Source organism: Vanellus vanellus, assembly GCF_965231255.1.
Source record: "Vanellus vanellus genome assembly, chromosome: 1".
In the NCBI taxonomy this organism is placed as follows: Eukaryota; Metazoa; Chordata; class Aves; order Charadriiformes; family Charadriidae; genus Vanellus; species Vanellus vanellus.
This window is the reverse complement of record NC_138905.1, coordinates 28297456-28311071: the sequence shown is the minus strand read 5'-3', so window position 1 is coordinate 28311071 and position 13616 is coordinate 28297456. Positions and strand designations below refer to the sequence as shown.

The 13616-nt window shown below is 39.9% G+C and overlaps 1 protein-coding gene across 1 annotated transcript in view; it reads left to right on the top strand.

The window, feature by feature from the left end:
* Positions 1-13616, top strand: part of MET (MET proto-oncogene, receptor tyrosine kinase) — a 70262-nt gene that overhangs the window by 14060 nt on the left and 42586 nt on the right. The window contains exons 2-3 of the mRNA XM_082479444.1: positions 1645-1836; positions 13403-13537. Of these exons, the coding sequence (XP_082335570.1) occupies positions 1645-1836; positions 13403-13537 (327 nt within the window). The remainder of the gene's footprint in view (positions 1-1644; positions 1837-13402; positions 13538-13616) is intronic.

The window sequence follows — 13616 nt, the reverse complement described above, 5'->3', positions numbered from 1 at the left end:
ACAACCAAACTGTTAAGTCACTGCTGTATCAGATCTAATCGGGAAGCCTTCTTTCTGTATCGTTAGGCAGTGCACAGAGATTTCCGTTGCTCTTGTTTGGTCTTATGCAGGTTTTTACCTAAATGGTACAGTAAATTGCCGGTGCACCCGGAGAAAAGCTGGCACCACAGTTGACTGCAACTCCTAGGGATCATAGAAAGCTTCACCCGCCAGTGCTGTTGCCGTGCACGGTTCAGAAATGTTACGACTCAGCAGCAAAGGACTGAGCTATTTAGGTTGAACATTTTGCTAATAGCATTTTCAATGCCTTGTTTTTTTCTCCAGTATTTACCAGAGTTAAGCCAGCAAGAAACTCTTGGTTCATTGCTTGCTTTCTCATAAGACTTTGATTATAGGTAGTAGAAGGAAAACCATCTGAATCAAGAAAATAAAATTTTACTCCCACTTGTTCTTTAAAGCTATGATCCTGATCTATTGAATTTAGCAGAAAGACTCTGACTGTCTTTAAAAGGTTTAATTCAAGCTTTTTAAAAAAAAAATTAAAACATATTTGTAACAACAACGAATCAATAAAAAAATTAGGAAACATGAAGCTCTCTATTGATTTAAACAGAGGAAACCACCATAAGATCCTTTATAACCTCCCTACATGTTTATTCATAAAGTATGTCACAGTGGGAACATGCTAGATGACTTCCAAATTTAAACTGCTTAGAGATCCTTTAGGGGGTTCCTGGTTATTATCTGTACGATCTCACCAAAACAGATGATGTAGTATCAATAGTAATGGAATTATCAGTTAATAGATTACTATTGAATTGTGAGGACAGCAGGTTATATTCTTCTCTGGAGATAACTTAAAGTGTATTGTTCAAGAATTTTTCCAATGAAAATTAAAAACATGTAATCTCTATTCCCAAACTGAAAGAGAAAATCTTGCAAATGCAGCAACTATTATAGCACACTCAAGACATCTAGAGATTGGACAAAATAGTGCATGAGACATAAATGATCAATATAAAAGCCTAAGTAATTATAAAAAGCTGGCATCCCCATCGTTTCATTTAAATACACAATCAGCAACGTATTTTTCCTGGCTTATCTCCCTTTTCTCTTTCTCCACTTTTTTCTCCACTTTTCTGTCTTACCACTGAAAAAGGTGTGGAAAAAAGAACAGAAAGAGAAGAATACTGGAAATTGTTATTTTAATGAAAAAAAAAAGGTTAAAAAATGCAACATTTTTAGACAATCAATTTCTAGGAATCACTGCTTTAGAAGCAGGTGTGTTGCTAGGCAGGCTTTGCAGTCAAGGAATTCTGAGATCCTTGGAGAAGCAGCGTTATGGAAGTCTCTAAGAGAAAGGATGCCTTGATATATGTGCTTCTGCATATATCATCTGGTTAAATAAAGACCCTATGTCTTACTCCCAACAGACAGGATAAAAAAAAAAGTTAAAAGAAACATTCCCGTAACATTAAGAAGTCGTTGCCTTCCTCATGGAACATCATAACTGATGAAGCAATTAAGTTTGAAACATTTTAAAATACTTTTGGTCAAATGCATTTGTGCTAAATGACTTCACTCTGACAAAGATCTATTCGTACTCGTAAAGACCGTACTCATCTGTACTTCATTTTCTAACAGGCTTTTTCAAGAAATGCTTCATACTGCAGAGCGCAAGATGATGAATACCGCTTAGAAGTTACGACTCCTTTGCAGAGAGTTGACTTGTTCATGGGCCAGTTCAACAGTGTCCTGTTGACTTCGATATCTGTCTTCACCAAAGGGAACCTTACCGTTGCTAATTTGGGAACTTCGGAGGGCCGCTTCATGCAGGTATGCCTTCACACTAAAAAAACATGCCAGAGTTTAGCAGGATGGCGAAAAGTGAGGAGCAGTGTTACCCCAGTTTAACAGGGCATTAGAAAATTGAAATTGCTGAGTAAAATAGAGTGTCTGGAACATAAACAAAGCGCCTAATAGAGCATTCAGCATTTTAAGTGTTTATATGGGCTTTGTGGTTTGGAGCAATGGTTGTGGAGTAAATTCCACCATGATCTCCACTTAGTCCAGCTGGCTCAGTTCACAGAGCAGTTTTGGTCCATACAAACTCAATTTCTTTCAAAGGAAACTAAACTGAAAGCTCAGTCTTGGATACACATCAAATATGCTGCAACCCCAGCTGGGACAGGAAGGTCCAAAACAGTGATTGATTCTTCAAACAGCTTCTGATATACGCTTCATATGGTCATTTGGTCTAGAAGATCAGATTAAACCTAGTTCAAAGTAAAATTCTGGGACATCTTACAGCACAGAAGAAGGAGCCTGAGCATTAGTTGTTTCTATATACTGATGCACTCCTCTGGCACCAAATTACTTGCTAATGTAACCATAGCCTATGACTCACAGCTGTAGAATTGAGATTAGCTCCTCCTCCACCTACTTTAAAGTTTCTCTAAGTGCATCTTAGATTTTCAGGCTCTTGCTCATTCTCTTTCCACTCTGTTCTTTTGGACAGTAATTCTTCCTGTCCTAAATCCGGTTTTCCATAATAAGTAGTAAATCCCCCTCCTGAAAAGTCTGTCTCCCTCCACTGAGTACATAACTAATCTGGACAGGTAGATTACACTACATGACTTCTTTGGGAATGACTAACAACATAAATCTAACCCATAGGGCCAACAATCTTTTAAAAATTTGGCAGTCAAAATCAAGCATCAGAAGACAAAATACTTTGAAAGCACCAAGGGCTTCCTTTACTCGCCCATTTTATTTCAAGCACTGTCATCCTGCAATGACCACCTTGGAGAGCTTGACTTCTCCAGCTGCCACAGGGTTCAGCCTGGATGTGCATCTCAGCCTGGATCCCTCTTACACCCAAGGACCTGTGTCTTTTTACTCTGCCAGTATTATTTGTCTTCTAGTGGGCTTCCTGAAGTATTGGCAGCCTTTGGCCCTTCTTGCTCTGTAGGCTGCAGAGAGTTATCAAAGCCAGTAGCGTTGTCCCCCAACCATCATGAACTGAAACCTGATGAGATCTGCTGTCACGAGTTGCTGTGCCCTTCCAGCTTTTTGGACAAAGGGAATCCTATACCTCCACTTCTGTCTTCTGCACAGACTGGACACAGAACCTGCCCCATAATGGAAAATCCGTAATGCTCCTACAGGGCAGGAGGCCAAAGTGACTTACCACAACGGACCTATGAAAAACTGGAGAAAATCATGTTTCTCATTCCCCCTAAAAGACAGGAATTTTTAAAAAATGTTTGGTGACAACCCTGCCAGTTTTACCTGAACTTCCCATGGTGACCTTGATTGATAACTTGAAGCTGCAATTTCTCTTCAGCGCAGGAAAGGCAAATGCTAAGAGCTACGCACTGAGCACAGGAGCAACCTACGCTCTGCTCTTAAATGTACATACTCCTTCACACCGCAAACATGATCAATTTGTTTAACCTTTCTGAAGCCATTTCCTTATCTACAAAATACAGTTAATAACAACTACTGTCTTACTCGCGGCATTTTTTTCTGGGCTGTCACAAAGCTTTTAGGGAGGTTTGGTGGAAAGCACAAGGCAGCATTATTTTTATTTGTAACATTCTTTAAATTATTCATTCAAGTCCTGCAGCACACACTTCATTCAGACGTTTGCCTGACTCAAGGAACAATTAAAATATTTCCAGAATACACTTCCCATTCCAGGTTCAGTCACAGATCAAAAGAAAGGCTATTGTGTAAACTGCACATTGCCATTAGCAGAAATATTCTCATCATTGAATTAGATTAGCTTGAGCTACAGGGGGAAGTCATCACTGGGTTCATATTGTGATAAGTAGGAACTCTTTCTTTGAGGGTTTGGTGAAACCAGCAGGAGAGTAAGCATACTGACTACCTTCAATGACACTGCCTCCAAAAAAAAAGGTTAGTATTTGCTTTGTCTTTAAATGATCTTGAAAGGGATACTAGGTCTGTAGGATACAGAAGACACAGCTTTTTGCAGAATTTAATGTTCACTTACATTAAATCTTCTTTTTTTTTTTCACTAACAGTTATCTAGGAAGTGCTTTCAAACATGTTCATTAGCAGATGCCCAACTAAAGCAGATTTGCAGTGTTTCTATGGAAATATAGCTATTAAATGCAATGAGATGGAGATCATTAAAAATTGAGCTATTAAACGACCATTAGTGAAGTAAAATGGGTTAAAAAAAAATCAGGATAATCTAACAATGACTTAATTAATCAAAAAGATAACCCCAAACAATTGCCTGCATTTTTTAGCGAAGAAATGTAGTGATGTTCTTTTTTGTTTCATTCATGAATCTACTGGAACATATTGCAAAGAATCCTCAGTTTTTCACTTATTACATGCCTCACTTTTGCACAGTCATTTGCACTCATTTTTAGCTCTTTGTACATGCAAATATTGAATTTTCCTGTGCAATCTCCTTGGAACTTGTTTCTATTCAGAATTTACTATGTCCCTTCAGAGATAGGTATGCTTTCAGAAAAAGTTAGTTGCAAAATCTACCTGTCAGGGAACCTGTTTTGTAACTGGTTATATTGCATTAATATCTTGCAAACATATTTTCATGCCAACTATTTAAAAGCCAAAGAAAAAAATATTCATATATAGGTTTCTAAAATTAGAAAATCAGCTCAGCCCTTCCAGTGAATCTAGTTCATCTTGTATCCTCTTTGAAATACCAAACCTTACCATATTTAGACAATTTAGTTTGTGACATAAATTTCAGCACTAGCAGTCATCCATGAGATTAAAAGAAATAGACCTACAGTACCTCCGTCTCTGACAACCGCACCCTGAAGTGCCCAAATATGAAACAGCTTGGTGGAAGTCATGAACATTTAATTCACATTTTTGCTGTATTCATTTAGGGTTTCCTTTAATTGTTACGAAACATTTTGTGGGGGAAAAAAAAATGTTTAAAACATAGTTATCATGTCACCTAAATTGAATTGAAGCTTCAAGCCTGCGCTAGGTGCAGCAGCAAGTTACTGATGCTCAACCCGAGAGAAATTTATTTGAAAATGTTTCTCATATTCTTCCATTATACTTTATATCATAGAATCGTAGAATACCGGGTTGGAAGGATCATCTGGTCCTACCTTCTTGGCAAAAGCACGGTCTAGACAAGATGGCCCAGCACCCTGTCCAGTTGAATCTTAAAAGTGTCCAATGATGGGGAATCCACCACTTCCCTGGTGGATTCCACTTGCTTATACTTGATCAGCAGCCAACCACTTGATTCTCCTTCTTTTCCTTCTGTACTTTTTCTTGCAGTCTTTCCATCTCCTTTTGCCCTGTATTCTGCTTATCGCTCTGCCTTCCTACTGACCCCTCATCTCTGACTCTGTTTCCATCTCCATCCATTTTTCTCTCTTTACTACACAGCTACAGCACAACACTGCTGCAGAAGTCAACAGAAGGTTTAACATGTAATTTCTGAGAACAAAGTTTTTCCTTCTGTAGATGATGGCTACCTGATTCTGGGGATGGGATTTATTTAGAGCCATACCACAATGAACAGTTCCTACCTTTACAAGTGATTCCACTGAAGCTGATGGCAAAAGTGTGCTAATGACCCAACTCAGAATATAGCCTGTATTTTGCTTATTTTAAGAAAGTCACCTGAGGAGCCAGTAATATTCAGAATGCAAAAGAAGGTGTGTTTTATCCAACCAACGAATAGTCAGTCACCTGTTGTTTTCTGCTTGTGCTTTTAGTTGGATTAAATAGAATTATTCCCTTAAACAGCTCTGGAGAGCACTAATACTGGCAAGGAAATACAGCCTCCTTCACTAAATGTTTATTTTTTTCAGCCAAAATCTAAAACTAAAATCAAATTGATCTGGATGGTCCGAATACAGAAGATTCATGAGTTCTTTTAAGGAGGATAATTGGGGCCAGGAGGTGAATTCCAAAGCTCTCTTGGAGAGTAATTGCAGCCCATTGACATACTGAGCATGTTTTGGCTGCATCAGAAATGTTAAATCTGTATTTGGCCATGAATAGATTGGAGTTTGTAGTTTACCAAATATTGTGGAGTTTCTGTTACAAAACAGAGCAGTAATAATTTTTCTAAGACAGCTGACATGCATGAGACGGAAAAGAAAAATGGTTTTACTTCCTTCCTAAGCTGGAGCCTGACAACAAGCTTTTTTTCCCCCCCCCTTCTTTTTTTTTTTCTGTTGAGAACTTGCAGCTGTTTTGGCCTTTCTTATTGTGCTTGTTTGCAGAGTGTGACTGGGAACACAGGCTGAAAGTACAGCTGTTGGGTGCAAAGTGAATCAGGTATTTCACAGTGGTTATTTGATTAGAAAACAGCACCCAGTCACACTGCTATAGCTGGGGAATCAGATTTTCAGCTGGGGGAAAGCAGCCTTAGTCCGCTCAAGCCAAAGAAGCTACACTGAGGATACAACTCACAACTGGAAAAGACACTTTCATTACCAGCCAGTATTTTGCGGAAATTATAGCTTGTCAAAGAAAAAAACACCCCATGGTACATTCAGATAAAGTAACTTCTATTTTTGTTTAGTTCCAAGGTGATATTTTTTTTTCCTCCTGGAGCTTGGTATTATTTCAGACAGTGACTTTTGAGTGATGAAGAAAAGTGCAAAGTTCTTCAGGAAGGGGAAATCTTTCTGATAGCTCTGGGGAGAGTGGGATATGGGAAAGTTTTACAAGATTTATTCTGAAAAGCTCACATTTGGTCTGGCCTTAACAATGAACAAGAGACCGATGCCCTTGACGTATGCAGAGGCTGGTTTTCGGCATAAAGCTATTTTTGGAAGCAGAATACTGCATGTGGTCCCTATGCTTGAAGCTGGCCTCACCAAGGTGAAGCCCAAGCAAATGCACTGCTTGGTGGTGACCTTCTTGAGGAAGAGAGGGATAGAGAAGTTTCCACTGTACGTTTTACAACTACTATGGGCAACCACTCTCTTTAGATGCAATTTTGGCAGCAAGGCCATCCCATCCTTTTGACTATACCAGAAAAACTCAGTGTACAGTGGGGCAGCTACTGGGGTGCGTGTGGAGTTAGGAGCTCCTCCATGTGCCCTCTCATCTTCACAAGGGCAGTAGGACATCCAGGCTATTGCTTCTGGAGGTAAGGAAAGGGTCTTCCCATGGGTATAACATACACCCTGAGATGCAGTCAGCCACATGCTGGCTGCAGTCCTGTCCAATCTAGCTGGCCATGAGCCAGCTCTAGCTGAGACGCCAAGCGTTAGCAAAACATGGTCACGCACTGTCATGTCTGAACAGATTCTGGACTGAAAATGGCTTAAGGCACGAGAACCAAAGAGTGATGGCACAGATAGGCCTCACTGGAGTAGAGCACATCACACAACAGGCCACTCACCCTCCGTGGGGCCTCTCTGCACTTGTTAGACACAATACAATACAGAATAATAAGCCTTATTCAAAGGACCCATTACATCCCAGTATTTTTAACCAGATTTTTTGTTAAGAAAGGATGTATGGGGCTAGAATAAAGGTTCAAGGAGCAGAGTTTCCTATCTCTGGCAGGGGCTAAGGTGGATAAGGGAGTGGTATGAGGCAAGTAAAAGCACACAGTGTTACCTCTTCCTGTACTCTCCTCCTTCTGGCACTCAGTGGCCCAGAGATTCACAGAGCTGGAAATTGCACCCATATCTGGCATTTAATAGTCCTTTATGGACTCCTTTTCCATAATTTTTGCTTATAGTTTTTTTGAAATTGTTTGTTGTTTTGTCCTCCATGGTATGCTGTGACAACGACTTCCACAATTTGATTCTGCTTTGAGTGATGAAGATCTTCCTTTGGGGTTTCCTTAACCTGCTGCCTTATCATTTCATTTGGTGCCCCTGATTCTGTCTGATGAGGCATAGGGACGGGGCTCTCACAGGTCAGTGCTTTGGGAAATTTTCACACGCTGAGCAGGAACCTGTTGGCTTTCACATCCAAGTAGACAGAACACTTGATAGTCACACTAATTTCCCAGGAATACTTATGATTAAAAAACAAATACCACCACCACCAAACTTCAACACACATCTCACTTCCCTGAAAAGAGAGAAATTAGCATGTGTCGTAGCTGCTTTCATAGATTACGTGCCAGGGAACATAATGCATGCTACAGAAATTAATATAGACAAAAATAATCACATCTGCTTTTTATTTGTAACTGCAGTCAAGACTTGGAAAAATTTGTCCCAGAGTTGAGCAAGAAGAGAGCCAAGCCTTCAGCATTGCTCTCCTCTTGCAAACAGAAAAATGACAAGGCCTCACCGCTCCAGGAATCAAGGCTCAAAGCCATGGTGCCTATCAGCAAAAAGAGTTGACGCAGAGCAAAGAAGTACAGAGCTTTGCATCTTTCAGCATGGCCATTCAAATCGAGTTTATACCATAGTATACTGGAAACCATTTCCACCTTCGAATTGATCAAACTTCTTTTCATCTAGTTCCTGTCCCACTAGACAAATGTAGTGGTAACAAAACCCACCAGTGCAAGCAACAAGCCATGTTGGATGCAAGTGTGAGGAGGTCAAGAAACACATGAGCATGGACCTTGAACCTTACAGAGCCAGAAGGAGGAAAGAGTGATGGGATGCCCATGGAGGCATTGCAAGGGTTGTCTTCAGTGGCCACTGCTGTCCTGCCTTTGAAATCCAGCAATTCACCTGGCTTTTCACTACTGGCAGTCTGACCTATTTAGGGCTAAATGCAAACTATGCACAAGTGCAGTTGTAGAAATGCGAATAGTTGCAATCCTTCCCACTTTATCATTTTTAAACTAACAGTAAACTGTGGCGAACTCTTGATAAAAGTAACGTATTCATATCTTTAGCTCAACTTTTAACAGTTTTATAACAGCAGTCCTTTCTGTGGTAAAGAATGTATTTTGATGCTCCAAGAAAAAAATATCAAATATTGCATAATGCAAAATCCATAGAGTGAAATTAAAATTAACACCTGGTGCCAAATAGCTGGTTTGAGAGCACACATGTTTTAATATTCAGTTTGAGTCGAAAAGCTTGCACCCTTCAGAGGAGATCCATTATACTCTCCGTGGATTAGAATGATATACAGCATTTAGAGAGCTACATATGTGCCCTTTGCAAGGCTACACTTCATATCCCAGGGCATTTGAGGCGTTACACAATAAAGTTAACCCTGAGCCTATCTCTGCTGGGTAATGGCCTACACCTGCCATACATCTAGGGAAAAAATAACAATATGATACTTAGATGGGATTGCTTTTAGAAGGCCTCTCATTTTTGCAGAAGATATTTCAACATGCAGACAGTAACATTTGTAATTCAATCCTGATGACTAGCAGAACTGAGCATCAGAATGATTTTTAAAAGAAGCTGTTGCATGCTGGTTTTCAACTCAAGTTATTACAGTCTTAATTTGCCATATTATGCATAAGCAAACCTAGAGTCAAGTCTTCTTACTTAACAATAATACTAGCTGATGGCAATGAAAGAATATTTAAATGAATTATTTTAATGTTCATGGACCTAAGTGATCACTGACTTCCAGTATAAAGGATATATTAATTAATATATTCATTAATTAATTAAATGTTGGCTGTTATCTTCATGGAAGTACTTTGAGCTATGCTGAAAGACCACATACTTTTTTGTTTTTCACTTAAATAGAGGGACATAAATATTGCATTTGCTTTGAGAAGGATGTCTGGGGTTGTAGTTACTGATAATGAATGTGATTGTCAGAAGGGTTATTTGTAAGAACATCAGAAGAGTTTAAATGAAGGGTCCATCTAGTTCAGTGCTCTGTCTCCAGCAGCGCTGGCAAGTAGATGCCTAGGGATACAACATATGTATTACCTTCTACTTCAAGCCTCCCAACTATTTTCCATTCCAGGGATTTCCTGAGCTATTGGGTTTTGTCTGTTTAGCTCTTTCCATGTACATGTGGAGTTTCCCTTTGAATTTGTATTCCTCTTGTATTCACATCCTTCAGCCAGGAGTTCCATAGGTCATCACATATTGCTAGGAAGTCTTACTCTTTTGTTTGCTTTGAGCCTGACTCTTGCTTTTGTCTTTTGGTGGTGTTTAGTACTTTTATGAGAAGAGAGTAAATGATCAGTCTTTACCCACTCGTGATTCTGTATGCCTTTTTCACCGCATTTCCACACCTACAGTACTCAGTCATTGTTCATTACAGCCTTCTGGTCATCTTTGTTACCCTTCTGTGAACGTTTTCCCTTTTTAACATACTCTTTTTGTCATGAGGCAACCAGAACTGCATGGAGAATTCAAGGTTCAGGCAAGCCATGAATTTGTATGACACTGGGATGTTTTTTGATTTGTTCGCTAGTCCTGTTCTATTAATTCCTAAGTTGTTTTTTTTTTTGACTGCTGCTGAGCAGTGAGATGATGCTTTCACAGAACTATCTATCATATACCACTTTAAATTCATCTTCTTTGTTGTATTTCACCTGCCATTTTATTGCCTTGACATGCTGTCTTGTAAAGTCCTTCTGCCATCCTTCATAGTCTGTCCTTGTCCTCATCACCTTGAATACCTTCAGATCGTCAGCAAACTTTGTCACTGGACTGCTCAACCACTTTTCCAGCTTCTTTATGGGTATATTGAACAGTGTGGATCCCAGCATAGACACCTTGCAGAACACTTCTGGTGACTTCTCACTGTTGCAAGGACTGAGCATTTACTGATAATGTCTGTTTGTTCTCTTTAGGCAATTATTTATCTGTGTAAGACCTCCCCTCTCTCCTAACTGCTTGAGTGCAGGCACATAGATACTATCATTTCCTTATGCTCTGGAGTAATGCTTGGTTATTAATTTAATTATTAAAATTTAAAAAACATCACCACCACCCCAAAAAAACCCCAAACAAACCAGCACTTTATAGTCTTTGTAAAAAGAAATCCTTCTGTATTACTGAACCATTTCCATGATAGAAGTAGCCCCTGTATGGTGGTGTGTCCACAGTAGATTAAAGCCATGCTTTGTGCATACCAGCCGAGACCCAAGCAATAAAAATCAGAGGTTTCTGAGAACGACACTGGAGTCCTAAACACCCTCTTCTTGCTGCTGTAGAAGCTGTCTTCAAATTGCTTTTTTCTTCAGGATTATGTTGGATAAGGGTTAGATAGAATTTCAAGGACTGGGGTGATGCGTGCAAAAAACGCACAAGTTATATAGACCAAAAAGAGCATTTTTGCATCTAGTGTCTGTTACGGCAGCACTGTAGGCTGGTAGATTAGTTCTAAGCAGACCCCAAACTTTTATTCCATAGTCCCAAATGAGTTAGGGAGTGTAATTTGAGCTCCCTGTATGTCATGAGCTCAAAGTCTACTCACTTGGGCTCTGAGCAGGTGATTTGACTATCAGCCTCAGTAAAATGAAGATCGGTCAGTGTTTAAAGTACCAAATAATTTTTCCAGGATTGTAGAGATGGGATCCAAATTATCATGTATTGCTCTGAGGTTGCAACGGAGATGTGTTTAAAGGGTTAACACTGTGGCTCAATCAGAAAGAATGCTTGGCAATAAGAGGAAGCCTGGATTAATGATAGAAAAGAATTCTTAGCATTTTATAGCAGTGGGTATTCGAGATGAGACATGGCTAATGATCAACTAAAAAGGTATTTGCAGCTGTGGTGCTACCTCTCCCCATAATGCCAACATTAATCAAGCTTTTTCATGCAGCTTTGCAGTCCATTCTATTTTTCATTGTCCTGAATATAAAAACAGAGCTCATGCCCTAATATACTGAGTCAGAGACCATACTTCTGTGTCACCGAAAATGATCAGACCTTATTGATTTCTAAAAGCTGAGCTTTCTGCGCTGTGAAACAAACCCATGGCAAAGTCTTTAAAAAAGCCAGTTTCATTTTAAAGAAAAAAAAAAAAGCCTCTTGTAACTCCAAACTGTAAATACCTCAGGGATGTGAAGCACTTGTCGCCATGAATTAACTGCTCATATATTTTATTTAAGTCTTGAATTACAACAAAACATCAGCTGTAATTACAGCATCTCTAAGTCTAGTTTTGGAGTCAGCCATCTTGTTGAAAGACCTTGGCAGTGCGAAAAGCCAGTGAAATCATGTAAGTCAATGTCCTAGCTGTTCTGAAGCTGCCTTCGGAGTCAGAAGAAAAGCTTCATTATAGTGAAAAATTAAACATTTGACATACAAGTTATTTGCAGAATGGCTTCGATCTTTTTAGATAATGAACCCCATTGAATCTCAACTCCTCAGCAAATGTTGATTATCTAAATTCCTTAAGTAAACTACACATGGTGCAGCTTTTGAAACATGAACATGATCTTCCCTCATGTAAACAATCCTCTGCCTTTGTTGCCTGATGCTATCGCATTTGGGCGCACATCCCTCTGGATTGCAGGCCCAAGCCTATAAAATCTCGCTATCGAATATCCACCCCAATCTGCAGATGCTTTATGCCGGTGCTTAACAGCCATGACTCATCCCATTAAAGTCAACAAAGTTACAGTAGTAAAGTTAAGCGTGTGTTTGCAGGAATAGGCCCAAATTCTCAGAAGTGTTTAGGTAACTCAAGATGCAGAGAGATGACTAGTGGGGGAATTTCATACTGGTGTGACTAATCTCCCTAAGATCTCCTAAAATCAATAGGGGGGGGGCTCTTGCAAAGGGTCTTCAGGACAACTAAATTAGGCTCCTGTTTTGGACCGTCTTCCAAAACAGCTCTGTCCTGGACACCCGGCTCCCGCAGAAATCAGGAGGAGCCAGAGCTCGAGGTGCCTTGCCACATGTCGCGAGGAACTTGCCTGCGGCAATAGCCACCTCCCCAGCTTTGGGAATCGAGCTCCGTGTACTTGTGGCTCTGTAGCGCTGCTCACAGCGACAACCTGCGCCTGCCATAGCTTTGCACTCTAATGGCCCCACGTGCATCAAGGCCAGATACTGTTGACGCAGGGTAAAGTTTACTTTTCAAACTGAAGGGCCAAAGTGAAAATACATGGAAATATCTTTGACTTTGGAAGGCCTGGAATTTTAAGATTCTTTTAAACAGACATGGCAGATAAAATTCTCCTTTCTTAAGTGTACAGGGCTGACTAAATGACCCATCTTCATTTTTTACCTGAAATTAAAGGACTAGAAAACATGCAATGACTCCTTCGTATTTTAATAAATGTGAAGTATTTTGAGGATCCTCCAACAGCCATGATTTTGCTGTTTTAAATAAAGTAGATTTTATAGCGCTTTAATCAGATCATGATGGAACATTATGCAAAATATTATGCAATGTAATGCAGAGTAATTAATGCAAGCAGAGAAGCGGTAGGAACGTGACACCGCTGAGCAGCATGCATTTGTGTCACGCGCCGCCTGCTGATTTTGCCAATTTCTTTCTTTCTTAGATAGTGGTTTCCCGTTCAGAACCCACAGCTCCACATGTCAGCTTTCAGCTAGACTCCCACCCCGTCTCTCCCCAAGTTGTTGTCGAGAATTCATTGGCAGATGATGGCTATACCCTGGTAGTGACTGGCAAAAAGGTGAGTGGTTCATAATCTGATCCTTCTGTGTGCACTGTGTAAACCTGCCTTCAGAGCAGCGACTCTCAATAAAAGCAAC